Genomic DNA, 22,768 nt, shown 5'->3' with positions numbered 1-22,768 from the left:
GGGGGAAACAACACCCATGCCAAGAGACGTACACACACCTGAGGGCCCATAACCTCTTCCAATCTAAGCAGATGTCAAGAGGATCGATCTATAGCTGTGCTCCAAAACAGCGCCAACGTTATTCACCTGCCTATCTCCTTGCTCCAGCGGCGAGACTCTCGAGCCATAGCATCAGAGGATGTTCCCGATCAGATACATCGCACAAGTCTAGACGCCAACACACTTAACATATGAGACGTGACGATGCGAAAAGATGCAAGAAGCACGATGTGGGATATCGGACTTTGAGGCAACTGCAGGCCGTAAGAAATCACATCCGTCATTAGAGCGCCAAAGTTGAATGTTAAGATCGCACTCAAGCAATATACGTGTCATGGAATCATCCAGACCTCAAACACAAGTGTTGCATCGTAGAATGGTTGACCTATTACTACCGACACCCTCGACAGGGCCAGTGCCTGGTATACACAGTCATCTATCAAATGCCGTCTTCACCTGTCGAGCAAGTAACTGGACCCAACGAAGGTCTCTAATGCTATCCCCGACACCGTTCGTCGTGTCGTACTCGTTGCCTCTTAAACTTTTGTTCAACCTGATCCACGTTTGGCCATGCCTGAAAGATGATATCGCACACAGTCCCAAAACCGATATGGGCAAATACAGAAACACGATAAAGGAAAAAAGTCGTGGGGAAAATACCAGACTGAAGGGGCCATAGGCACGGTATCCCCGTGTACCTCGAATCTAAACCCTCCCGTCTACGTGAACGCCGATGTTGCATGATGAATTGCGCAAGTTGCCGCCGCATGATGATGAATTACCGAGCCGTTGGAATAAACCAATAGGCAAGGTTCTTACCAGCGTCGGGCACCACCTAGGGGGGCGTTGTTAGAATTGTCTGCAAGGGGAGTCCGTCAGCGTAAACACCACTAAGACTTTGGGAAGAAGAACGTACGACCACCGCCACCGCCACGGCCACCACCGCGGCCACGGCCCCAGCCGCCGTAGCGACCACCACCACCACCGCCGCCATAGCGGGTCATCTCAGCAAGACGAGGATCGATCTCCTGCTTGGCTTCCCTGAGGACGTTGACGAGGTCGCGAGCCTGCTTGGAGTCTGCAAAAAGTTAGCGTCAAGAAACGAAAGGTGGAAGACGGGAGAACTCACTGTCAGTGGTGAAGAAGGTAACGGCGGTACCCAAGGCACCAGCACGACCGGTACGGCCGATACGGTGGATGTAGTCCTCCGAGTTGTTGGGGTAGTCGTAGTTCAGCACGTGAGTAATGTTGCGAACATCTTGATGAATGGGTTAGCATAACGCCTCACGGTGGGTATAGCAACGTTCCAGCATGGAACCAGGTATGTTTGGTAATCATATCGGGCCGTCTTTCACTCCGTCGAAGACAGGGCAGTCCGTCTGCGTCAAATGCCATCCTGGAAAGTTCAATGTACCGGGTCCTCGGGCTTGGGGAATCTTGGGGACAACTTGAACGAATCAAGATATGCCACATCCACGCTTGTACCATTGGCATATGGGAGGCACAAGAGTGGAACAGCGAGTATAGCGAGCCAACGGCTACACACCAGACCAAGACTCCACGCAGGAGCAGAGAGAACCAAGGAAACACGAATGCATCAGGCAAGAGTGCGCAATCAAGAGAGCCCCTAGACATAAGAGTAAAGCACAGCACGAGGCTGCTGGAAGTTGCCATGTAGGTTGGGGGGATGTGATACTCACCAATACCACGCGACGCGACGTCGGTAGCGACCATGATAGGGCTCTTGCCCGTCTTGAACTGGTCCAGAACCCAGTCACGCTCGTTCTGCTGCTTGTCACCGTGGATGGCTGGAAGAACCTGTTAGTGTATCCAAACAAAGCTGAGAGTGGAAATGACATACAAAGCGCGGGCCATCCATCCTGGCGAAGGAAGCGAGTGATCTCGTCGGCAACACGCTTGGTGCCGACGAAGATGAGAACCTTGTTCTCCTTGTTGTCCATCATCTTCTCGAGGTGTTTGATCATGCGATCACGCTTCTCACTCTCGTTGACCACCTCGACAACCTGGGTGATGCGGTGGTTGGCAGCCAGCTCCATGGAGCCGATGTTGACCTGGATGAAGTCGGTGAGGAAGTCGGAGGCAAGGGCGCGGACCTCCTTGGGCCAAGTGGCGGACCACATGAGGGTCTGACGGTCGGGGCGAATCTGGCCGATAATCTTGCGAATTTGGGGCTCGAAACCCATATCCAACATGCGATCAGCCTCGTCGAGAACCAGGTAGGTGACTCTACGCAAGTTGGTCTTGCCAGCCTCGAGCATGTCGATGAGACGTCCGGGAGTTGCAATGCAGACCTCGACACCGCGGGAGAGGTCGCGGATCTGGGGGCCCTTGGGGACACCACCGTAGACACAAGTGTTGCGAATGCGGGAAGACTTGCCGAACTTGGAAATCTCCTGCTGAATCTGGACCGCAAGCTCACGGGTGGGAGCAAGGATCAGGACGATGGGACCATCGCCGGGGGCCAAGAGGGGCTGGGCGTTGATGTGAACGATGGCGGGAAGGCAGTAGGTAAGCGTCTTTCCGGAACCAGTCTCGGCAATACCGACGACGTCGCGACCGGAAAGAGCCATAGGCCAACCCTGGGATTGAATGGCGGTGGGAGCGGGGAAGCCCTGGGCCTTGACCTCGTCCATGACATATCTGGGGAATCCAGCCTCGTCGAAGGTCTCGACAGGCTTGGGAACATCGCTGCCAGCAATGGCAATCTGGTGCTTGCGGCGGAAGGCCTCGACATCCTCGGGGCTGCGGTTGGCGACCTCATCGTGCTCCTTATAGAAAGACTTCTCGAACTTGGGCATCGTGTTGATGTCTGTTTGATCGTTAGCTTGTTTGTTTTGATGCAGCATGGACATGGAATACTGACCCCATTCTTGCGTGCGAAGACCGGCGCCAAGGTTGTTCATGCGGTCGCCGCCGCCGCCGCCGCCGTAACCACCACCACCGTAACCACCACCGCCACCACCGTAGCCGTTGCTGTCACTGGACTGTTAGTTGGTTCTCTGTATGAAGAAAAATGGTTTGCAACCGTCGATGCCGCGGTCCCAAGTCACGTTAATGTCGAGACGCGACATTGCGGGTTCGTCGCAGGCACCAGCGGAGGGCGTGGCGCCAAGGCCGTAGAAGCCTTGCGAACCCGACCGACAATGTTCGGGAATGGAATGAAATGCTTACCCGTTGAAACCACCACCGCCGTAGCCGCCATCGCGACCACCTCTGTCACTGCGATCGCGACCACCGCCGTAGCCACCACCACCTCCTCCGTAGCCGCCACCGCCGCCGCGACCGCCGCCGCCGTATCCGCCGCCGTAGGACATGTTTGCTAGGTGAAGAGAGTGTGCAAGTGTCTGAGGGCAGTTGTTGATCTTCGCGTAAGCGAAGTGTCAAAAGGAGGATAGAAAGACCGTGGGGAGAGAAACGCAGGGTTGAGGTCCTTTTCTGGAGTGAACCGAAAAAGAAGACTGTTGTTGCGTTGAGATGCGGATGGGAGTTTGTGAGATGGAGAAGAGAGGGATGCGGACGAGGGAACGGGGAAGAAAGAACAGGAGGACGGAAGGTTTTGGGGAGCGCGAGGGAAGGCGGTCCGGGGTGAATTTTTTTCTTGCCTGCCAAAACTTTTCGAGGCAGAGGCTGCTATAGGACCCTGCTAAGGCGAAAAAGATACGTACTCTATGCACGTGGACCCGCTCCTTCTCTATCATCGACCGGATAAGATAGTGGGTATGACTCGCGATAAGGCACCTCCGCCAATTCTGCAACAAGGTTCTTGACTCTCGGGTCTTTCTCACTGGGGGTCTCCAGCTTTCTGCTTTCCAGAAAACCCTTCTCAGATTTTGCATTTGAACTGCGGATACCACTGAATGATTGGAATTCGGTTGGTTCTCGGATGAGCCTCCGCTGGCAGGGTATCTCTTTCTCATGCAGTTCTCACCCAGCCTCTGTCAAAAATGGGACAGCAGCATGTACACCCGAACTGTCAAAGAAAATGAAGCACGGCACAATGCATCAAACGACATGGGAATCTTCTGCACTACACTGTTAGATTTTTACTATCTTCTTCTTCTTGTTCTCCTTCCAATCCCCTTCTTGGACAAATTATATAGGTGTTGATCTACTACAGTGTGTGAGTTTCGTGTTTGTGGCTGTTTGAGCGCCAGGATGACGACAATCGGATGTGTTGGCCATGTTCCAAGCCAGTCATGCATGCTGGAAGTATGGTTGCAGACGTTCCTAGTTGGGTTTTCTTTGTCTACTGCCTTTGTTGGAAGGCCTGTCTTTTTCATGTACTCTGTTGCATCCCATCAAGCAATAGCCCGGCAGGGGATTTCTCATCGGGAAGGAAACATCTCCCAGAAACCAATTTCCATCTGCGTCACAGTCATTAAATGCCCGAGGGTTGTGGGACGGGCGCCATACCTTGGTTCCATGAATGAAAATCTTGACCAGCCGCTCGATACTCGACGGGGACTGTAAGACGGCATGCCTCTCGATCAACTCTGTCCTCTGGTCAGCAACTCTGCGCTTCGTCAAATCGCCGCCAAAGCACCACGCACCTGATCCGGTCTTGACGGCCCCAACGTAGTCATCAGCAACGTAGTTCTCTATCCACTTCCAGTACGTGTTGTCGTCGCGTTTGGTCTTGGCGTCGCCGTGAAGCTGCTTGGCCACGGCGCCGTATCCGAGAAGACAAGGGGCCAGCGCCATTTGCAGGGCGATCCAGTCCTCGCTCATTCCGACGTCGAGAACGTAACGTGTGTACGCCGTGCAGGCTATGCTTCGTTAGACGACGAACTTGAAACCGGCCAGCAGACGACTGACCTTGATGCTCTTCGGTTGCCTCAATCTCAGGCACGGTGATGCCGAAATCTTTGCAGTAGTCGATGTGCAAGCTCATCTCACGAGTGATGTGACTGACGATGGTAGCGCCCTGGCGAGGTCAATGTATATCCCATCACGGCGACATATAGTACCCACAGCTGCAATATCCGCAATGTTCTTGGCCTTGTACGACGCCAGGGCATTAGCTCTGGCAAAATGGACCTTTGAACATGTCAGCAAAAGATCTTGGCCAAATGACCAGAGACATACGAGGTAGAGGTAGTCTTGGATGAGGTATTTTTTGAAGGAATCCATAGGCAGCGTGCCATCGCCCATGGCCATGACGAAGGGGTGGTAAACAAACGTTTTCCACACGTCTTTGACATCGGGTCGTGCGAGCATATACTCAATGAACCGTCCCCTGTTGCTAGTCAGTATCGGTCTTCCTAGAGGATCGGAGGTCGTACGGCGCAAATGGAAGTGTCTGAACCGAATGGAAGTGGTTCAACGGTCCATGTCCCTTGCCAAAGCCTGGAGCGGTTTTGATCGCAGCCTCGATGTATCGACAAGCTGACCTAGCTGCTTCAGGTACACTAAGACCTTTGGCGAGGTTCGACGCGATGGCAGCTACCATGTGTCAGTATTTTCCACTCCCAACGAAACGGCTTTACTCACAAGCGAGCGAGCAGCCTGTTCCATGCGTGTTCGTGGAACTCTGATAAGGGCTCTGGATATGCAAGAACTCTCCTTGTCCGTAGAGCACGTCAACAACAACAGCCTTCTCCTCCTCCGTCTCAGCCACAGTGAAGTCTGCCTTAAACGGCGCATGCCCGCCCTTGACGAGCACCCACTCGGGACCAAGCGCCTGGACGGACCTTGCCATCTCGTCGAGGTCCCTGACGTTCTTCACTTCGATGGACTTGTAACCCGAGTCTTCAAGAATGAGCTTCGCCTCGGGGATGTTGGGCGTGAGGACGGTGGTGAGCCTTAGGAGACCCTCCAGCAGCTCGGCGACGGCTTCGCGGGGAAGAAGCTCCGCACCGCTAGTTGCGATCATGACCTGTTGTTACTGTAAGGCGAACCCTCCCCAAAACTGATGGAAAAGAAGGCAGCGCATACCGGGTCTACGACCACCCTGGGGATTTTGTGCCTTTTGAGAGCCTCGACAACGGTACCTATCGTTGTAGGAGAAGCCAGCATACCTAGACCCAGTCAGTTCCCGAGAACCCCTCCCATCGGCATGCACTCAGCCCACCGGTTTTGACAACATCGACACCAATGTCGCCGACGCAGGCGTCAATCTGCTTAACCAAGAACTCCTGTGGCACATGGTGAATGTCGTGCACGCCGGTAGTGTCCTGTGCCGTCAGGGCCGTCGTGGCGGTCATGGCATAGCAGCCGTGAGCCGCGATCACCTTCTGGTCTGCCTCTAGACCGCTATAGATTGTCTCATTTCAGTTTTGGACCTTCAAATTGACGTGATGGGATGGAGTTACTCACGCTCCCCCCGAGCTGTCAGAGCCGGCAATAACGAGAACCCGTCCCTGGACCATACTGAGTGCTAGTACCAGTCGTAATCGACCAGAGTGAACGTTATCTGTGTCGGTCTGTGAAGGATACAAAGAGACTCCAAACAACGGTCCGATTCGTCGTACAGGTGTTACTGCAGGTTGCCGAGAACACCTTTCCGACTGGGACGGGACGGAGGATGGCGGTTAACGTTGGAGCGGCCGTGGTTCGTGGATGTCACTCAAGGTGGGGGCGGGTCCAAGATTTTACAATACCCCCCTCCGATGGATGTACGGGTACGCGCACCTCTCAACGGTCCAGTGACCAAAAACGTTCAGATAGTGGGCAGCCGCATCACGCAAGGAATCTCTCGCGCTTGACATTGGCATTGGCACATAGCCATTACATCACAAGCCCGCGGACTTCAACACTGTAGTCTTCAAATGAAGAAGAAGCCACTTTTGAAACTGCCTACCTACCCTGCCGGCACACCCTACTCCCTGGGAATCGAAATGCAGACAGCCAACCCGCCTCCATCATATCCATTGCTCGCTCAAACAGCAAGTCATGACTGAAATTCTTCTTCCTGGGCAAGGCCTCGAATGGTTTGCCCGACCAGACATATCCATCCCCAAAGTCCCGAGATATAGTACAAGAAAAGCCAAAAGCAAAACGCCTCATCATGATGTCTGGCGCATCTCAAAATCTACCCGTCTGCTTTCGTCGCACATGCCAAGTTGTCTGAGAAAATTGTGCCGATGTAACGAGTCGACGGAGCCTTACGCCGTCTCCGCCGAGCTCTCCGTATCTGCCGAGCTTTGGCTGTTCGACCGCTCCGCCCTCGTCGGGATATCCTTTCCTAGCTCTGAAGGATCCGAAATGCTCCTCTGCCTCTCTGTTCGGTTCTCGTCGCCAGACGATGACTCATTGACTCCGTCGTCCTCGTCCTCATCAGACCCACTGTCGCTGTCTTCGCCAAAGACAATCCGCCGGAGGACGCTCTTGTCGAACATCTCTAGTACCATTCGTCTGATAGGTAAACGGTAGTGGTTGTATTCGAGCATCGTCATGACGCGCTTGAACATCTTTGGGCATCTGAAACCCGGCACCTTATGCTGCCTGATCTGCATCAGCTCGCCCATGGCGCGTTTGTACAACACCATGTTACCGAGGTCAACGACAAGATCGAGAATTCGTTGGTTGGTGGCTAGTTCGTTGGTGAAGGCCGGCAGCTCTTCCTTCTCCAAAGGCGGACGCGCTACCGTGGCTGGCGGCGGAGTCAGAAACGTCTTTTGCGAGTCTGGCAACGTGATCTTGGAGGCGATGGCGTGATCCCAGGGCTTGAACGAGAAGAACCTGGACAGGTTGTTAGGGATGCAGAATCCCAAGGACTCTCCCCTGGGCGAAAGATTTGCGTCCCATCCGCACTCTGAAAGGATCTCCAGGCCGTGAGCGGATCTAGAGATCAGTCCAAGCACGAAGAAAGCGGTGCCGCGCAGACTCATGACCTCGTGCTCTTCGGCGATCTTCACAATGTCCTCCACAACGTCGCACGATTCGATAAAAGGGGCACCGAGCTCCATCGATCCGACATTACCAACGGCCCACATTGACGCCTTGACTTTCAACAAGAGCTCTGGATCTTCCGACTGCATCCCATACTCTTTGATGGTGCTGGCAAACTCGGCAAAGTGTCCCTTGTCGCTCAGTAGCTTGCAGCCTTCTTGGGTGCGTGCGAGCTCGCGATAGAAGTGCGGCGGAATGTGGTTCTCTGGCTCCGCCTCCGCTTGAGCCTCATCCACCATGTTCATGCGGTTCTGATGCTCCTCCGGATTCTCGAGGAACGCCTTGGCCAAGCTGGTCTCGATCACTCCGACGTACGAGTCGTTCCGGCCGAGGAACCAGTCGTCCATTTCGTTGCTGATATAATCGACGCCATCGAGGTAGTGGTAGCCGATGGAAGAAGACAGGAACCGCAGGAGGAGAGGAGCGCCGATTTCTCCCAAGTGGTCCATTGTTGGGCGGCACTGGACAACGTATTCCAGGTATGCCTTCTTGTTGCATGCCTTCTCGAGGATCTTGACCGCAGTGCGGCAGACCTCTACCTCGGGGTCGTACAGCTGGTCACACAGCTTTTCGATTGCCCACTTCCAGTCAACCTTGCCGTGGGAAGATTGTGACGCATCGAAAGGCCGAGTCGCATACTTTCGCAGAGCGTTCGTCGCCGTGATGCGAATCTCTCGCGTACCAGACGTCAATGCTTGCTCTATAAGCACCCGCGGGTGGCCTGGGATGCTGTAGTCGAAGTTGGAGAGCAGCAGCTTGATCAGGTCGGGGCGCTGCTTGTGGCCGAGGATGTGATACATCATGTTGAACATTCTCCAACGCTGCAGAAGCTCCAAGCCCCTGGGGTCACCGCTGAGGACGCCGAGCATGGGGAAGTAGCCAGCGCAAAGCGTGCTTTGCAGGCGACCAGGAGAGAACATAGGGTCCGTCGACGTCAGCCCGCTGCTCTGCGAAGGATGTCAGTTTTATGCACGGAATGTAAGTAGCGTGACGCTTACCGGGTCGCATTGAGCCAGACACTCGGCTATCTGCCGCAACATCTTATGATCCTGCAGGTAGTCGACACCCTCGTGGGACTGCAGGAGAGTATGCATCAAAGCACATCCTACCCTGACGTACTTTTGCGTGTTTTTGTTGCTCGAGAGATCAGAGAACCTGTGCTTAAAAGGCCGGTAGAAGCTCATGATCCTGTTCATGAATTTGGACACTCTGTTGACCTCGTCCAACCGCTTTCCATCTTGAAGCGGCCCTTCGATTATTCTGGAAATGACGTCCCAGTTCCACTTCAAATAGTTGGAGCTGTTCAAGACGTTAGACTCAACCAGGAGCTGTCGGATTGCGCCCTCTTGAACCACAGTCCCGGCGTTGCTCTTGCGATGCATGTCCGCGAGGTTGCCCATGCTGTCATTAGACGGCAGGGTTCCAGCTGTGGCAACAGACGGCGAGCTCCTGTACAGCGTCCTGCTCACCGAGCTAATCTGATAAACTATACCGGAGGCAATGAATCGGTTGTCGTCTTTGAACTGGGTGGCGGCGGCGAACAATTCTGGAAGCAGAGGGAGATCGTTGCTCCATGATGAGGGAAGGAGCCTGCTTGACAGCTTCAGCACCTCTCCGATAAGGAGGCATGTCTTCCTTGACAGCTGCGGCTCGCTGGTCCGTGCGACCTGGAGGAGATTTTCCAGAAGACCGGCCTTGACGAATGTTGCCAGAAGAAGGGCGGTGTAGTGGTCCATGAAGTTCTGCTCTCCGCTATCTTCTTCCATGGGGGACGCCGTCGCTGATGAAGTCTGGTTCGGGATGGACTTGAGGCTAGCAACCCGTCCGTACGTCGTCAAACGGCGGCCAGCAAGAAAAGAGGAAGCCCATGAAGGAGATTTGATCCGAAGGAGTAGGTAAACGAGATCGATGACGGTTTCTCGGATGGTGGGCTGGGGAAGTACCATGCTGGTCAGTAGCGACTTGAGAGCGCGGGATTCGTGCATTGTCAGTATCATCAGACCAGGCCAGCTCTTGAGAATCTTGGTGATGGCCTTGGCATTTTGTTTCAACAAAGTCTCGTTGGCCAAGACAATGTCTGTGAACGCTGTGAAGAGGACCTCCAGATCATAACCAGAGCGCAGGTAAACCCGCTTCTGCGGACTGTCCAAAACATGCATGTAGGATGTTGTGAGAGACTCTGGCGACTTGTAGGTACCTTCGATCAAGGCCTCAGAGAGTGGTGCCAGGCCACCGGATGCGACTGCTAGGGCAGGATCACGAAGCATGATCTCAGCAAGCGTCTCCAGGCAGATGGACCGCAGGCGGTCTTCAGCCTGCTCAGCAACAGCAGCCACAGTTCGAACCACGGCGCGTGACAATTCTTTAACTCCATCTTTTACATCCAAGAAGGCTCTGACAAACTTCAGAGCCTGCTCGCGCTCCAGATCAGCCTTGCGGTCTTTGATCAAAGATCTGCTTTATGTCAGCCAGGTCCCCAAAGAAGCTGAGCTTCCTACTTACGTCACAACAATGATGTCAGTATTCAAACTGCGGATCTTTTTTAGGGAGCCCACATCTGAGATGGCATATCGTATCATGCGGTAGCCAGCGGCTACTACTTCTCTGGCCTCGCTGAGGAGCATGACCTGCATACGCAGACCAAAGACAGACCACACCAGGTCATACTTGAGGGTGGGGTGTCGTCTAAACAAGTCGACTAGGCTGTTGCCTCGGCTGACATAGTATTCCGGAGGCATACCCTCCTGCTCTAGGGCCTGGAGCAACTCGGCTAGAAGAAAGGTAGGCGACTGCTCGGCCGCCTCCTCGTTGTCGGACCCAGCACCACTGCGAGAGGCACTGGGCGGAGAGCGCAGTCCATTGTTGGCGGAAGAATACAGCGCATCGTTGGTCCTCTGTCTCGTTGGAGTCGTCGGCGTCGGCTTGAACCTCGAAGCGTCTGCAATCTTCTGCCGCAGAATCTTGATCCGCTGATTGGACGCGTTGAGCTCGGCTTCGACCTTGGCCCTTTGCTCCTTTGTCTGCTTCGCTTTCTTCGCATTCAAAGCTTCCAACATGTTTTCACTGCCATCCTTGATCTTCATCTCACGATTCAGCTGTTCTCTGAGAGCTGCAAGTGTCTGCTCGGCAGCCGTGGCGGAATCTTCCTCGTCGACCTTATCGATGCTGTAGATATCGCCCCGGGAGCCAGATCGAGATGGCATCATCTGGCTGCGCAGCTCAGAACTGAAGCTCCCGGGCGCGATGGAGGGGTTGAGCGAGGAGCCTCGCGGGCCGAAGCTGACGCCTGAGGCGCCCAGGCTTCTCGATGCATTGGCAGAGGCAGAGGGCGGCTGGAGGCCGCCCGCGCTCGCTTCGCGCTCGAAACTCGGTCGTGGGTTGAGGGTGTTGACGCTCGACGCAGACTGCTGAGGCGACAGTGCCTTTTGAGACTGGCTGGAGGCGCCCAGCATGACGGTGAAACCTCTCTATGATACCACCTTTTTCCGGGGCTTCTCCGTAGGTCGTTGCATTCGGGCGACTGTTATCGCAAGACTGCTTGATATGTGTGGTTGTTGTTCTATCTAGGAAGGGGGATGATTCGTCGAATACGTCGAATTCGTCGTTCGCGCGGAGTAAGGGACGGCCGCCGATCAATATGGGTTCTTTCGTGACGGATGTACCAACGTGGGATTTGATGTGAGCGCAGTCGTCGGAGACCGTGAAAATGCAATTGTAGACAGTTATCGATCGGGTGAATAGTCGGGTCGCAGGCTGTTGGGCGCAGATAGTTGAAGTCGGACGGCCACCTGCAGAGCCAAGCCAAGACAAGGGCAAGTCGTCAGTCAGTCCGGGTGGAGATGCGATGGGGATTCAATGCTGAGGATATGTGTGTCAATCGTGGGGTTTGTTCCGCAATTGCCAGTTGCGGCAGGTCGTTTCAAGACAACCAACGGTACCCGAAGCTGAATGGGGATGAGGAGGTATGGGATTCAACTGCTCGTAAAGAATAATGAAGTATGGCGTCGTCAAGGACTCGGACGTTGTGCGATGGCTCGGCGTGGCTGCCAGTTCACAGTTCACGGTTGATGGCCCGTGGCGCTTGGTCGCTGGGCCCCAAACCTGCTGGCTCTGCTCCGCGCTGCCAGCTTTAGTGATCAGGAGTAGTGGAGGTACATGTGCCTCTGCCGCTGCCGTGGTGCGTTGCGCGTGTATGGGTGTATGGTCGCGCCAACGGTGCTGCTCCAATGGTATTGATGTCTGGTGTGGGTGGTCAGGGGTCGCTTGTTGAGTTGGTGGTGCAGTGTCAGAAGGCCGACGTTGCGAGGTCCAACCCAAGGCAGGCAGGCATAGGTAGTAGTAGTGTCAGACAGACTGTCAGCGAAGAGGCATCGTACCTACTGATGGGGTACTTCACTTTGTACGTCGACGTCAAGACCAAGTCGTGGTGTTGGATTTATTGCAATCGGACCTATGCATGCACTCAATTTACCGATTTGTCTTTTCCTACTGGGTAGATATCTAACCCACCCCAATGCTACAGTAGAACTTGTCGCGATTTATTGCAGGGCTTCTCTGGCTTCTGTTCGCTCGTGCCCAAGATACTCAAACCGCCCCGCTTTTGCTCGCTTCACCCACTTCGCAGAAAGCACGGGCCATGCTCTCTTGCTCCTGGTGCGCGCACCTTGCCTTGCGGTGTCTGGCTCGGATAGTGGGAGGGCCCACCAGGGAATCAATGGGAACGCGTCCATGAGCTGAAGTGGTTGTCATTGATAGTGGCACGCTCGCTGAAAGTGTACATATTTCTTAATTCTTATTGATAAGATGCAGATACCAAACCTCTGTAATGAAACCATCAGGCAACTTCGGGACCGCACCTATCTATACTGTAGATTGTGCACCCGCTTGTCTGTTCACTATAGATAGTAAGAAAGGCGCTCGTTCGCCATATACTCAGAAATTCAGGATAACAGTATCTCAATGTCCAGAAGCCCAAGCAAAGGAAACTCGCTTTTGTAGATGGAGAAATGTAAAAGAGACGGGAGCGGCGCGCCGATTACCGATAATCATAGGCTACCCTCCTCCTCCTGCTCCCGAGGAAAGCCCTTGCCGTCTGAAGCTGCTCGCGCCACAGCGTCACTTCCACCGCCAATGCTGAAACACGGCCGGCTCCCCCGTCCACAGTTGTTCGATGCCTCGGCGACGTCCACCATGCATCTTCTGGCCAGACTCGAGCGTCTCCGCCCCAAGACTTAGAGCCGAGGATCGAGGGATCGGTTGCATTTCGACGGTTGCTACACTGAACAAAACCGTTTCCGTCAGGGTCACGTACGGGATTTGCTTCTTCGGCCCTTGGGTCTACATCCACAGCCCCGAGATGGCGGTGGCCCCGGTGTGGACCTCACCTCTTCTCACTTCACTTCAACCTAACATCAGGCCGGAGAACGGCGGCAGAGATTTGCAGGCGATGTCTTGCACGAGGTGGGCTTGACAAGAAATGATGTGCTTTTGCTAGGTACATTGGGTCATCAACCGACGGGGCAAGCTTACAGAGGGTGTGATGTGGTGTTCGGAGCCGGCCATTGAGGTTCATAGACACCCCCCTACATGACCTTGAAAAAACACCGAGCCTACCAAAAAAAACAACCCTGAAGGCGTTTGCTTCAGTCATCCAGCGACGAAAAGAGAAGAAGAAAAATTGGTACCGCCCATTGCTCGTTGCCTGCCGGGGGCCGCAAAGAGCCGTCCAGAGAGCGGCTGCATGCGGCGACCTGCCTGCCCAGCTCACCAAAGGGCATCGGCGGGCTCCGGGGGATCCACTAGTCACCCATAAGACCATCTTACCCCACGGCTGCCGGACCCTATCCAGCGATCGGATCAGCTCGGCCAGTGCTATTGGACCGCCGCACGCCTTTGGCCCTTAGGTAGGTATGCAATAGCACCCCGTAGAAGCAGAGCAAATATGCCGACTCAAGACGCGACTACGCTATCTCTGGATTTCCGTATCTCGCGTGTTGGCGGGTGACGTTCAACGAAGCTAAACGGAGACTGAGAAACCTCAGCCGTCCTCCCCTGAAACCGATTGATATATAAACACTTTGCCTCCCCTCTCGAGCATCGCCTCCGCTCTTGACTCTTGCTCTTGCTCTTGTCCTCTGTCTCATTGTCCAATCACCACAGCCCTCGTCATCGCTACCCCAAAGCCCTCACAGTGGTTTCATTCTCGTTATCTATCTCATCATCTGCCGTGACAACAACATCATCATCATCACCATCACCATCGTCAACTCGTGACAATCATCTTTCTGTCTCACCCACTTCTCACCAACACTCTTATTCACAATGTCTTACCTCGCCTCCGCCCGCTACGGCAAGGACAATGTCCGCGTCTACAAGGTCGAGCGCGACGGCGCCACCCAGACCGTCACTGAAATGACCGTCTGCTGCCTGCTCGAGGGCGACATCGACACGTCGTACACAGCCGCCGACAACAGCGTCGTTGTCGCCACTGATTCCATCAAGAACACCATTTACATCAAGGCCAAGGAGAACCCCGTCAACCCTCCTGAGCTCTTCGCCTCCATCCTCGGCGCCCACTTCCTCGACACCTACGCCCACATCCACACTGCCAACATCAAGATCGTCCAGCACCGCTGGACCCGCATGACCATCGACGGCAAGCCGCACCCTCACTCCTTCTTCCGCGACGGCGAGGAGACTCGCAATGTCGAGGCTCGCGTCTCTCGCCATGAAGGCATCGCTCTCGCCAGCGCCATCCAGAAGCTCACCGTCCTCAAGTCCACCGGCTCCGCCTTCCACGGTTTTGTCCGCGACGAGTACACCACCCTCCCTGAGACCTGGGACCGCATCCTCTCCACCGACGTCGACGCCGGCTGGACCTGGAAGTTTTCGGACCTTGCCGCCGTGAGGGCCGCCGTGCCCCGCTTCGACCCGGCGTGGCAGGCCGCCCGCGACATCACTATGAAGACCTTTGCCGAGGATGAGAGCGCCAGCGTGCAGAACACAATGTACAAGATGTGCGAGCAGATCCTCGCCGCCGTCCCCGAGGTCCTGACCGCCACCTACTCCCTGCCCAACAAACACTACTTTGAGGTCGACCTCAGCTGGCACAAGGGGCTCAAGAACACGGGCAAGGACGCAGAGGTCTACGCCCCACAGTCCGGGCCCAACGGTCTCATCAAGTGCGAGGTCGGGCGCAAGCCCGAGACGGCCAAGTTGTGAGGTGCGGCTGTAGCCTCTGAGAGAGCGTGTGAAAGAGAGGACAAGATGATTTTCAAGGGAATTAGCATCTGCATTTATCCTGGCGTCCATGCCCTGGCTAGACTCGGCCGGTTGTTTTTTTTATAGCAGTAATGAGCAATGAATCTAGAGCATCATATCGGAAATGAAATCACAAATCTGTATATCCTCAGTAAAACGGTGGTCAGGCCCAATGTTCTTCGTGTGTACTTGCCTTATATATACTCCACGAACCGCATCCAACAACCTAGAAGTCGTCAGGCAAGAAATGCCTTGGTGAGTCGGCTGCAAATATCCCGGATTGCATCTCTCAAGAGGATACAAGCAAAATGAGTTTGCAGGGTACATACTGTACGGGCGGTCCCCTTTCTCGCCCTACTATACCGCGCTCTGCCCATCTCAGCCATTGATTGATGCTCACATGTGGGGGGTTAAATGGGGCCCAGGCCACCATGATATACACTTTGGGGCGAAGCCCACGCCAATCGACAACGTTCTGCGAGACTCTAGTACATGCGGCCGAGAGTCTTGCCATTGTTTAGGCCCAACGACGAAGTCCGGGAGCAGCAGCTCGCCTCTCGAGTGGTCTCGTGATGAAATCGGAACAAACCAACTGCAGCCGACTCTCTCCGCAGAGCCGCAGAAAGCGCCGCCATCCAAAATTTGAGAACGATTAGACTTCCATTTGAGATGCCCTTATTCATACAGAGTGTACACGCCGAACAGACGGCCGCTCCATTCACTCACCGAGCCCATAACCCTTTGCCCTCTCCCCGTTCGAACCACGCTAGCCCAACTGCCACCACCACCTCTCTCATATCCTCTCCGAATCCGCCTCCCGGATCGCCTTGACCTGCTCCTCCCACCCGTGCTGCCCGACGGGAACGTCGCCGAACCGGATGACGTTCTTCTTGTACGGGTGGGCCTCACCCTCAAACGCCTTCAGCCTCGCCAGCCTAGGAGCGCGCAACCTGTTCTTGGGAAGCATGCCGCTGACGGCCTTGCGCAGCACCTCAGCGCCGCCGTGCTTCGCCATCAGCACGTCCATGGTGACGGCCTGCAGGGAGCCGGGCCGGGTGTTGTGTCGGTAGTACGTCTTCTGCCACTTCTTGCGGCCCGTGACGTGCAGCGCCGCGCAGTCCGTTACGACGACGTAGTCGCCGCAGTCCGTGGAGGGGTCCCAGGTCGGCTTGTGCTTCCCCATCAGCAGCACAGCGATGCGCGAGGCGAGGCGGCCGAGGGACGGGGGCGTGACGCCCGGCTGGGTCGAAAGGGTCTCGTGGGGGGCTGAGGCGGAGACGTGGTGCCATACCCGAGAGTAGGAAAGGCGAGTCTGTAATGGAAATGAGGTTGTTAGCGGGCTCGACTTGTATAGGAGGTTCAATTGGGAAAAAGGGGGGTGAGAGGAGAGCTTACCAGGCCAATGGTTTGCGACATCGTGAAGTATGTTCTGGGCTGGCCGCCTCAGCCGACTCTCCGTCTTGCCGTGTATTGCGGGTGATTTCGTTCGATCGAGGTGAGCCTGTAAATCAGGTATGGACGGCGGCGGAAACTTTGATTTAATCTCGTTCGTCGTCAAAGGGCTACGCGGTCCGGCGTCGTTTGGCGATCGATATTCATTCAACCCAATTGATGACCTGAGCTAGGTTCCCAAAAATTTGGAGACAAGCGCACGAGCATTGTCAGGTGACTGGATTACGATAAGATAAGTCCTATCGATGGTGAGTCAGCTTGCCCACAGCTGGTCAGGTTCCGATCACGTACCTTTTTCTTCGAGCTGCGCACCAACTGGCCCGAGCGTCTTCTTGGTAGTGGGGTGGACGAGCAGAAAGCAATGCGATTGCGCTCTCGCCCTCCGCTACGAGGAGGGGCAATTGTGTGGGAGTGTGTGTGTGGTAATGCGATTTCAAAGCAACTATCCCAAAGTCATCAATGAAGGTACTCCACGATAGACCAACCCGACGTATTAAAAGCGCATCTGGCTCCGCCCCTCCTCAGACGCAGCTCGCCCTCGGCGGGAGTATCTTCTCGACCTTCGGCTGTGACGGACTTACAACCATCTTCCCCCCCGAAAACCACCTCGCTTCTGACTTGTTCCTTGGTCTGTCATCTCAAGAAGCCAAGGTCGGAGCATGCTCTATTGCCTACCTGACTTCCTCCACAACTATCGCTCCGTGTTACGAAGCCCGCTGCGGCGAAGCAGACGACCATTCACGATGACCGTGTCATATCCTTTTCAGGTGAGCTGAGGGGTGTTCGCTCTCAATTATCCTCATCCGTTCCACTTCCCTTCCGTTCCCCCATCACCCGCGCAAGTCTGGTCCTGCCCCTCGGGCTGCCTATCATTCATTCATTTATGTGGTTGGCCGAACGCCCCTCATGGTACCCTCCCGCTGGAGAAGAGGCGGAGGTTTGCGTATGTGTGCTTGCATATTTACTACTGGCCGTACACTACAGCAAAGGAGGTTGCCGTTCAGAACTGTGATGGCTAATGAAACGTCCGAAAACTCCGACTAGACCGTTTTCGCCGTCCCCATGACATGTGACAGCTGCGTCAAGGACGTTTCAGACTCGTTGTACAAGCTGGGGGGCATCACTAAGGTCGAGGCCAACCTCGAGGACCAATTGCTTTCTGTCGAGGGCACAGGTACGCCATCTTCTGCCGCAAACTCTGAAGGTTTTCTTTCGAGTTCTTCGTCTTCTTCGTCTGTGTCGTTCACCCCCCCCCCCCCCCCCCCCCCCCCCATGTTTCCTCTTGTTCCTTTTGGCCGTACCCTTCGAGACTTTCCCAAGCTTCCCCCCTTTGTCTTTGATAGTTTCTCGAGAGTTCCACATTTTCCTTTTCTTTCGACATAGCTGTCACAGCTAAGCTCCAGTGCTACCTCACCTGTCGTCGGACGGTCGGATAGGCTCAAGATTGGCGCTTCATCGTTTGGGAAGTGATAGTTGCTGACACCCTTGGCGACGTTTCGCAGCCGCACCATCCTCGATCGTTGACGCTATCCAAGCCACGGGGAGGGACGCTATCCTGCGAGGCTCGGGAGGATCAAACAGTAAGTCAACTGAAGCCTCTTCTTAACCTCCTGGCGTTTTCATCCAAGCTATCGCTGCATCTCTTGTAACCCTTGGCGGGCAGAGAGTTGTTTCCTGATATCAGCCATCCCTCGCCTTGTCATGCCGGCACTGGCGTCGGCAGACGAGACCTGGGTGGCATTCAGACTAGCCCATTTTAGAACACCGGACATCGTCAAATAGCTTGCTCACGACCGACTAGGCGCGGCTGTCAGCATCCTTGAGTCCTTTTACCGTACCAATGGTGCCCAACCTGCATCTTCGAAGTTGGACGAAGAATCAGACCGAGAGGTCAGGGGCCTGGCTAGAATGGTGCAGGTTTCCCCTACCACAACGCTAATCGACCTGACGCTACGCGGCGTGGCCCCCGGCTCCTACCGTGCGACCATCCGTGAATACGGTAACCTGGCTGAAGGCGCGTCATCGACGGGCCCTGTCTGGTCGGGGGGCAGCGGAGGTGACGCCGCCAACGCCAAAGGGTTCTTGGGCGTCTTTGACATCGGCAAGGATGGCAGAGGCAGCGCGTACCTCGATAAGCCCTTTCAGATCTGGGAAGTCATTGGCCATGCCATGGTTGTCTCGAGACAAGACGAGTCTGCAGGGTCATTGAAGAATGACCTGGACACCGTAGTCGGCGTGATTGCCAGGAGTGCCGGCGTTTGGGATAACGACAAGACAGTCTGCTCATGCACCGGCAAGACATTATGGGAGGAGAGGAAGGATGAAGTCAATAAGGGTATGCTCTAAGTCTCATCCCGAGTACACCGTGGGAACCCCTCAGATGATATACGAAATGAACCATGAAATCAACCAAAGATTCTCAATGTGTTTTACTTGCAAGAAGCTCGGTTGATAAAGCCGAATATTAGGCTCGGAGAGGATCACCAGCGGAAGCACGTGGAGGCGGCAGCCGCTGCAAACAACATCGTACGATTTTTGCGATGAACGTTGGCTTTGGACAGCGTCAATCACGCCCGGTCGGGGTCAATAGTCAGGGCTCCCAGGGCCTTGAACAACGACAAGCCAGATATGCTAGGGGTGGTTGTGTATGCAATTGTAGTGTGAGACGTCCCAGAAACCACACCATGGGCGGGCTTGACAGCGAGGCTGAGTCTTAACGAATGAGTATCTTGGCGTTTGTCCAAGGATAAGGTTCAGAAACCCTAGCTTGGACAGTTGGATAAGTAGATTTGCGGGCGTGGAGTAGCGTGACGCGGTACTGGGCTTTGGGGTCTTTAGCAAGGTTGCTGGCGCCATCTGTTGTCTCTAGCCCGTTGTGTTAACCTTCATATGCCAAGCTTTCCAAGGCTTGTCTCAGTCTGGCTTTACTGCCAAATTCTGATCGTCTCTAGGTGCTGTAACAGCGGGGGTGCCAGGGGTAATGGAGGATATATTCCAAAAGAATGTGGGAAGCGGCGGCAACCGAGGGCCCGGAGCAGGGCTCGCAGACGGAGCGCCAGCGTCGGGCTTGATGCAGATCATGTCAGAAGCAGCACTGACAACAGTTCTGAGGGACTCCCCCCACTGATCGAAGACCGGAAAGGGGCGGAGCGTGGTGACAGTTGGTAGATGAGACGGATACGCGTGTATGGTCGAACAAAGACCAGAGGCGCTACCTTATTTTCATGGATCACAGGGGCGCCGGGACCGCCTTCCCGTTGCAAGGCCCACTATCCAGGGAGTGAACGCAGTTGGCACTGCTGAAAGAGGCTGATACGAATGGGAAGTGACCGACACACGTCGAGGAACGTGTGTAAGGAGTCGACGGAGTGGGAAAAAAAGATGGCCAGGTTTGACACTAGCTATGGTTAATATCGAATGTGGTATGCGGTAGTCTATCTGGGCAGGCCGAGTCACTCATAAGGTGGTTCAAACTGAGTTGAGGGGCGGCAGGGGGGACAAGCCGTCCGTTGATGACATGTTCAATTCGGGGCTTGACAGAAGACTACTAACTAAAAACCTAGGCTTTCTATATGCCACGGTGAAGTCACTGCGCGAAAAATCGATCAACGTGAGCTGCGTTGATATGTTTGATAAGTGAGAGCAGTTAGGGAAAGGGTGGCCGAGGCATGACCGAGTCGGCGTTTGGCGGTAATGAGAACCCCGGCCATCGGGCAAAATTTGCATTGCGGGCAGCGGTCCGCAACAGTTCGCATTGAGTGAGGAGAATAACGACGATCGTGCCGCGTCATGGGTGGATTCGTCCGTTCGAAGAGATGCCCAGACTTGTGACAGTTAATGGTCGAACACAGGTCCAGGAGAAGGGCAACTCGGAGCGGAGCGCTGTGGGTGCTGCTGCCTGCGATGCGTAGTGCTGTCTGTGTGTTCATGTCGGATTGATGAAGTGGCTGGTCTGGTAGATTTCCTCGACTAAGATGCCGTCGAAATTGGCAGGTAGCGAAGACGTAGTATCCAGGGCGATACGCAAGGTGTAGGTACTACCGTATGTAACCTAGGGACGATGCGGCTGGCTTTGGATGTGGATACCCCCTCTACTCGGCCGGATGGTGATGCTGCGTGGTAAAACATGGTCGAGTTTGCGGGCTCAATATCTGGTTCATGCGGCAGAGTGGCTGATGGTCTGGGCCGAAGCGCCAGCGTGATGTACCACTCCACGAGTGAGTGTACGGGGAGTGACAATGATGTTGCAGGCTGCACCAGCGTTCCAGCGAAAGCTGTCTCGTCGGGTCCCGAGGCCTGTGTGTCTTGATCCGTTAAGAAGCAATGAAGCGTGGCCCCCCTGCAAGTTGCGACGGCCCATCGGCGGGGATGTCAGCACGAGATTTCCAAACCAGCCTGAAGGACAAGCGAGTTTCGCAGAACCTTTAAGACTGGGATGGGCAGGGATAATTAGAGTTGGCGATGCCGTTTTTTCCTAGCTGGGCAGTCCGCAGCGTGCTCGCTGTGTTCTGCAGTGAGAAGGCCAGTCCTGTTTGAGGGCTTTGTCAGATGGGAGGGATTCTCTTGTCAGTTGAACTGCAAGTCATATTGGTTCTTTTGGAGGCCGGCATCTGGCTCGTGCAGCAGTGCCTTACATCATTTCCTGATGCAGATACAGCAATGAAGGGCGGGTGGGCATTTACGATATTCCACTTCGGGGGGGGGGTTCTTTCATCTTGCATATCATACTTTGCGTGGTCCAGTCATGGACGATACAGGCAGGTCAAAGTCTGTCAGTGTTTGTCAAATAATGGGAAGGGACGCAAAACGTGAAGCGGCAATCATACATGCCTCCATTCCACGTCAAGTCGTGGCTGAGCGTTCTTTCCCTACGATGCCTAGCCGCTGATTGATGGCGCCAAGTCTCAATACCGGATCCCGGTCCCGGGCATGCCCAGTCGCCCGGTTCGCTCGACTTCCTTCACGATGTCTCACGTCTGTCTGTCGGTTTTTCTGCCCGCATACTACCTATGCGACGGTCTCTTTCTGCATCGACTATTGTATTGTGAAGCCAGGTAGATCAAGCACTGAGCTCCACCGAGCAGCATGGGCACCGACGACGTTCCCACCGCTGCGAACTAAAGGCTGGACGAGGCCCCTCTGGACCCGCTGCAGATAAGATTGCCCAGTTTCTAACCAAGGCTGGACCAGGACTGTGTAACAACTCACCTGCACCCATACCTCGCCCTCATTGTAGAAACGATGCGCTGAGGAGTAGGCGGACGTGGAGGTCTGACGAAGCCTAGGGCGTGATGCACCTCCTCGGGCCTCGGACTTTATGCCACAGAGCCTAGAGGGCATGTTCTGGCCCTCCGACTTGGGCGGTTTGCACTCTTGTCACACCGCGACGCAACCGACTTTGTGTAGTCTCAACCTCGATTTCCGTCCAGTCCGGTCCTGTGAGATCCCAACTCCCTGCAGGAACGTCGTCTCGAACGGCACAAGACAGGCACAAGTGAACATCCACCGAAACTGTGCCGCAATCCCGCAGAAGTTTGGAGCTGGGCGGGGATCTCTGTGCCACCAGCCCTTGGTTTCTCTCGCCGATCATCGATGACCACCACCTAACACGATATTCGCATCGATCCCGCCTTGATCACTTGAATCTACCACTTCACGCCTCTTCACCGTGACTCCCCTTTCGATCTAAGCCGATCAAGCTTCCCGCATGCCAATTCGATGAAGCTAAAGCTGGCTTGAACGACGAAGGACAGTACCAGTCGTTTGGACGTTCCTTTGGCCGGGACCCTTCCCCACGGTTCGCCCTGCCCAATGAGCGACATGCCAACACGCGCCAACACGCGCTGAGGCGGTCAAAGTTGCCAGCTCACTGGGACCTACTCACAAACTCACCGTAGCATCATCACCGGCGCTTAAACCCGATCCGTCATTGAATCTGTGAATGCATACATCACTCCCGCGAGATGCTATTTTGGATGGCCCAACGTCATTCCCTAGCCCCAGCTGGCTGGTTTGACGATCCCATTTGAGTCTGGCGGCCTGCAAGCACTTACACCTCGTCCACTTCTCATCCTCGTCCTTGGGAATGGCAAAGCAGGGAAAAAGC

General features: G+C 55.0%; 6 protein-coding genes across 6 annotated transcripts; 2 read left to right on the top strand and 4 right to left on the bottom strand.

Annotated features, from left to right (window-relative positions):
- Positions 1-391: 391 nt before the first annotated feature.
- On the bottom strand, positions 392-3,645 carry CDEST_00214 (Putative ATP-dependent RNA helicase DEAD-box, Helicase superfamily 1/2, ATP-binding protein). Its single transcript, XM_062916373.1, has 7 exons — positions 3,232-3,645; positions 2,924-3,039; positions 1,901-2,869; positions 1,740-1,847; positions 1,169-1,297; positions 956-1,117; positions 392-898 (listed from the first exon to the last, which is right to left on the bottom strand). Exons 1-7 carry the CDS (start codon positions 3,372-3,374, stop codon positions 855-857), a joined length of 1,671 nt encoding a protein of 556 aa, XP_062772424.1. The 5' UTR covers positions 3,375-3,645; the 3' UTR covers positions 392-854.
- A 441-nt stretch (positions 3,646-4,086) lies between these two features.
- CDEST_00213 (Putative thiaminase-2/PQQC, pyridoxamine kinase/Phosphomethylpyrimidine kinase, thiaminase II) lies at positions 4,087-6,589 on the bottom strand. The gene is made up of 11 exons (XM_062916372.1): positions 6,376-6,589; positions 6,131-6,312; positions 5,995-6,077; positions 5,551-5,935; positions 5,343-5,502; positions 5,146-5,296; positions 5,032-5,097; positions 4,876-4,984; positions 4,611-4,826; positions 4,474-4,553; positions 4,087-4,424 (listed from the first exon to the last, which is right to left on the bottom strand). Exons 1-11 carry the CDS (start codon positions 6,426-6,428, stop codon positions 4,386-4,388), a joined length of 1,524 nt encoding a protein of 507 aa, XP_062772423.1. The 5' UTR covers positions 6,429-6,589; the 3' UTR covers positions 4,087-4,385.
- Positions 6,590-6,816: 227 nt separating this feature from the next.
- CDEST_00212 (Putative HR1 rho-binding domain, rapamycin-insensitive companion of mTOR domain, Pianissimo family) lies at positions 6,817-12,300 on the bottom strand. Its single transcript, XM_062916371.1, has 3 exons — positions 10,453-12,300; positions 8,949-10,404; positions 6,817-8,897 (listed from the first exon to the last, which is right to left on the bottom strand). The coding sequence occupies exons 1-3, from the start codon at positions 11,400-11,402 to the stop codon at positions 7,164-7,166; spliced, it is 4,140 nt and encodes a 1,379-aa protein (XP_062772422.1). The 5' UTR covers positions 11,403-12,300; the 3' UTR covers positions 6,817-7,163.
- A 1,691-nt stretch (positions 12,301-13,991) lies between these two features.
- On the top strand, positions 13,992-16,001 carry CDEST_00211 (Putative uricase). The gene has a single exon (XM_062916370.1). It carries the CDS (start codon positions 14,272-14,274, stop codon positions 15,169-15,171), a length of 900 nt encoding a protein of 299 aa, XP_062772421.1. The 5' UTR covers positions 13,992-14,271; the 3' UTR covers positions 15,172-16,001.
- Position 16,002: 1 nt separating this feature from the next.
- Positions 16,003-16,821, bottom strand: CDEST_00210 (Putative large ribosomal subunit protein uL13). The gene is made up of 2 exons (XM_062916369.1): positions 16,606-16,821; positions 16,003-16,522 (listed from the first exon to the last, which is right to left on the bottom strand). Exons 1-2 carry the CDS (start codon positions 16,624-16,626, stop codon positions 16,004-16,006), a joined length of 540 nt encoding a protein of 179 aa, XP_062772420.1. The 5' UTR covers positions 16,627-16,821; the 3' UTR covers position 16,003.
- A 268-nt stretch (positions 16,822-17,089) lies between these two features.
- Positions 17,090-19,185, top strand: CDEST_00209 (Putative heavy metal-associated domain, HMA, heavy metal-associated domain superfamily). Its single transcript, XM_062916368.1, has 4 exons — positions 17,090-17,429; positions 17,707-17,836; positions 18,165-18,242; positions 18,464-19,185. The coding sequence occupies exons 1-4, from the start codon at positions 17,322-17,324 to the stop codon at positions 19,006-19,008; spliced, it is 861 nt and encodes a 286-aa protein (XP_062772419.1). The 5' UTR covers positions 17,090-17,321; the 3' UTR covers positions 19,009-19,185.
- The last annotated feature ends 3,583 nt before the right edge of the window (positions 19,186-22,768 follow it).

Source organism: Colletotrichum destructivum, chromosome 1 (assembly GCF_034447905.1).
Source record: "Colletotrichum destructivum chromosome 1, complete sequence".
Lineage (NCBI taxonomy): Eukaryota > Fungi > Ascomycota > Sordariomycetes > Glomerellales > Glomerellaceae > Colletotrichum > Colletotrichum destructivum.
Note: the sequence above shows the minus strand (reverse complement) of the source record. Positions and strands in the feature narration are given on the sequence as shown.

Coding starts and splice junctions, on each gene's coding strand:
- CDEST_00211 (XM_062916370.1), top strand. CDS start 14,272: ATGTCTTACCTCGCCTCCGCCCGCTACGGCAAGGACAATGTCCGCGTC.
- CDEST_00212 (XM_062916371.1), bottom strand. CDS start 11,402: ATGCTGGGCGCCTCCAGCCAGTCTCAAAAGGCACTGTCGCCTCAGCAG. Junction 10,405..10,452: donor ACTGACATCATTGTTGTGAC/GTAAGTAGGAAG, acceptor GACATAAAGCAG/ATCTTTGATCAAAGACCGCA. Junction 8,898..8,948: donor GTCTGGCTCAATGCGACCCG/GTAAGCGTCACG, acceptor CATCCTTCGCAG/AGCAGCGGGCTGACGTCGAC.
- CDEST_00213 (XM_062916372.1), bottom strand. CDS start 6,428: ATGGTCCAGGGACGGGTTCTCGTTATTGCCGGCTCTGACAGCTCGGGG. Junction 5,098..5,145: donor TCCAAGACTACCTCTACCTC/GTATGTCTCTGG, acceptor ACATGTTCAAAG/GTCCATTTTGCCAGAGCTAA. Junction 4,554..4,610: donor GGCCGTCAAGACCGGATCAG/GTGCGTGGTGCT, acceptor ACCAGAGGACAG/AGTTGATCGAGAGGCATGCC.
- CDEST_00210 (XM_062916369.1), bottom strand. CDS start 16,626: ATGTCGCAAACCATTGGCCTG. Junction 16,523..16,605: donor TGTCGCAAACCATTGGCCTG/GTAAGCTCTCCT, acceptor TTTCCATTACAG/ACTCGCCTTTCCTACTCTCG.
- CDEST_00214 (XM_062916373.1), bottom strand. CDS start 3,374: ATGTCCTACGGCGGCGGATACGGCGGCGGCGGTCGCGGCGGCGGTGGC. Junction 2,870..2,923: donor TCTTCGCACGCAAGAATGGG/GTCAGTATTCCA, acceptor ACGATCAAACAG/ACATCAACACGATGCCCAAG. Junction 1,118..1,168: donor TACCTTCTTCACCACTGACA/GTGAGTTCTCCC, acceptor AACTTTTTGCAG/ACTCCAAGCAGGCTCGCGAC.
- CDEST_00209 (XM_062916368.1), top strand. CDS start 17,322: ATGCTCTATTGCCTACCTGACTTCCTCCACAACTATCGCTCCGTGTTA. Junction 17,430..17,706: donor CCGTGTCATATCCTTTTCAG/GTGAGCTGAGGG, acceptor AACTCCGACTAG/ACCGTTTTCGCCGTCCCCAT. Junction 17,837..18,164: donor GCTTTCTGTCGAGGGCACAG/GTACGCCATCTT, acceptor GACGTTTCGCAG/CCGCACCATCCTCGATCGTT.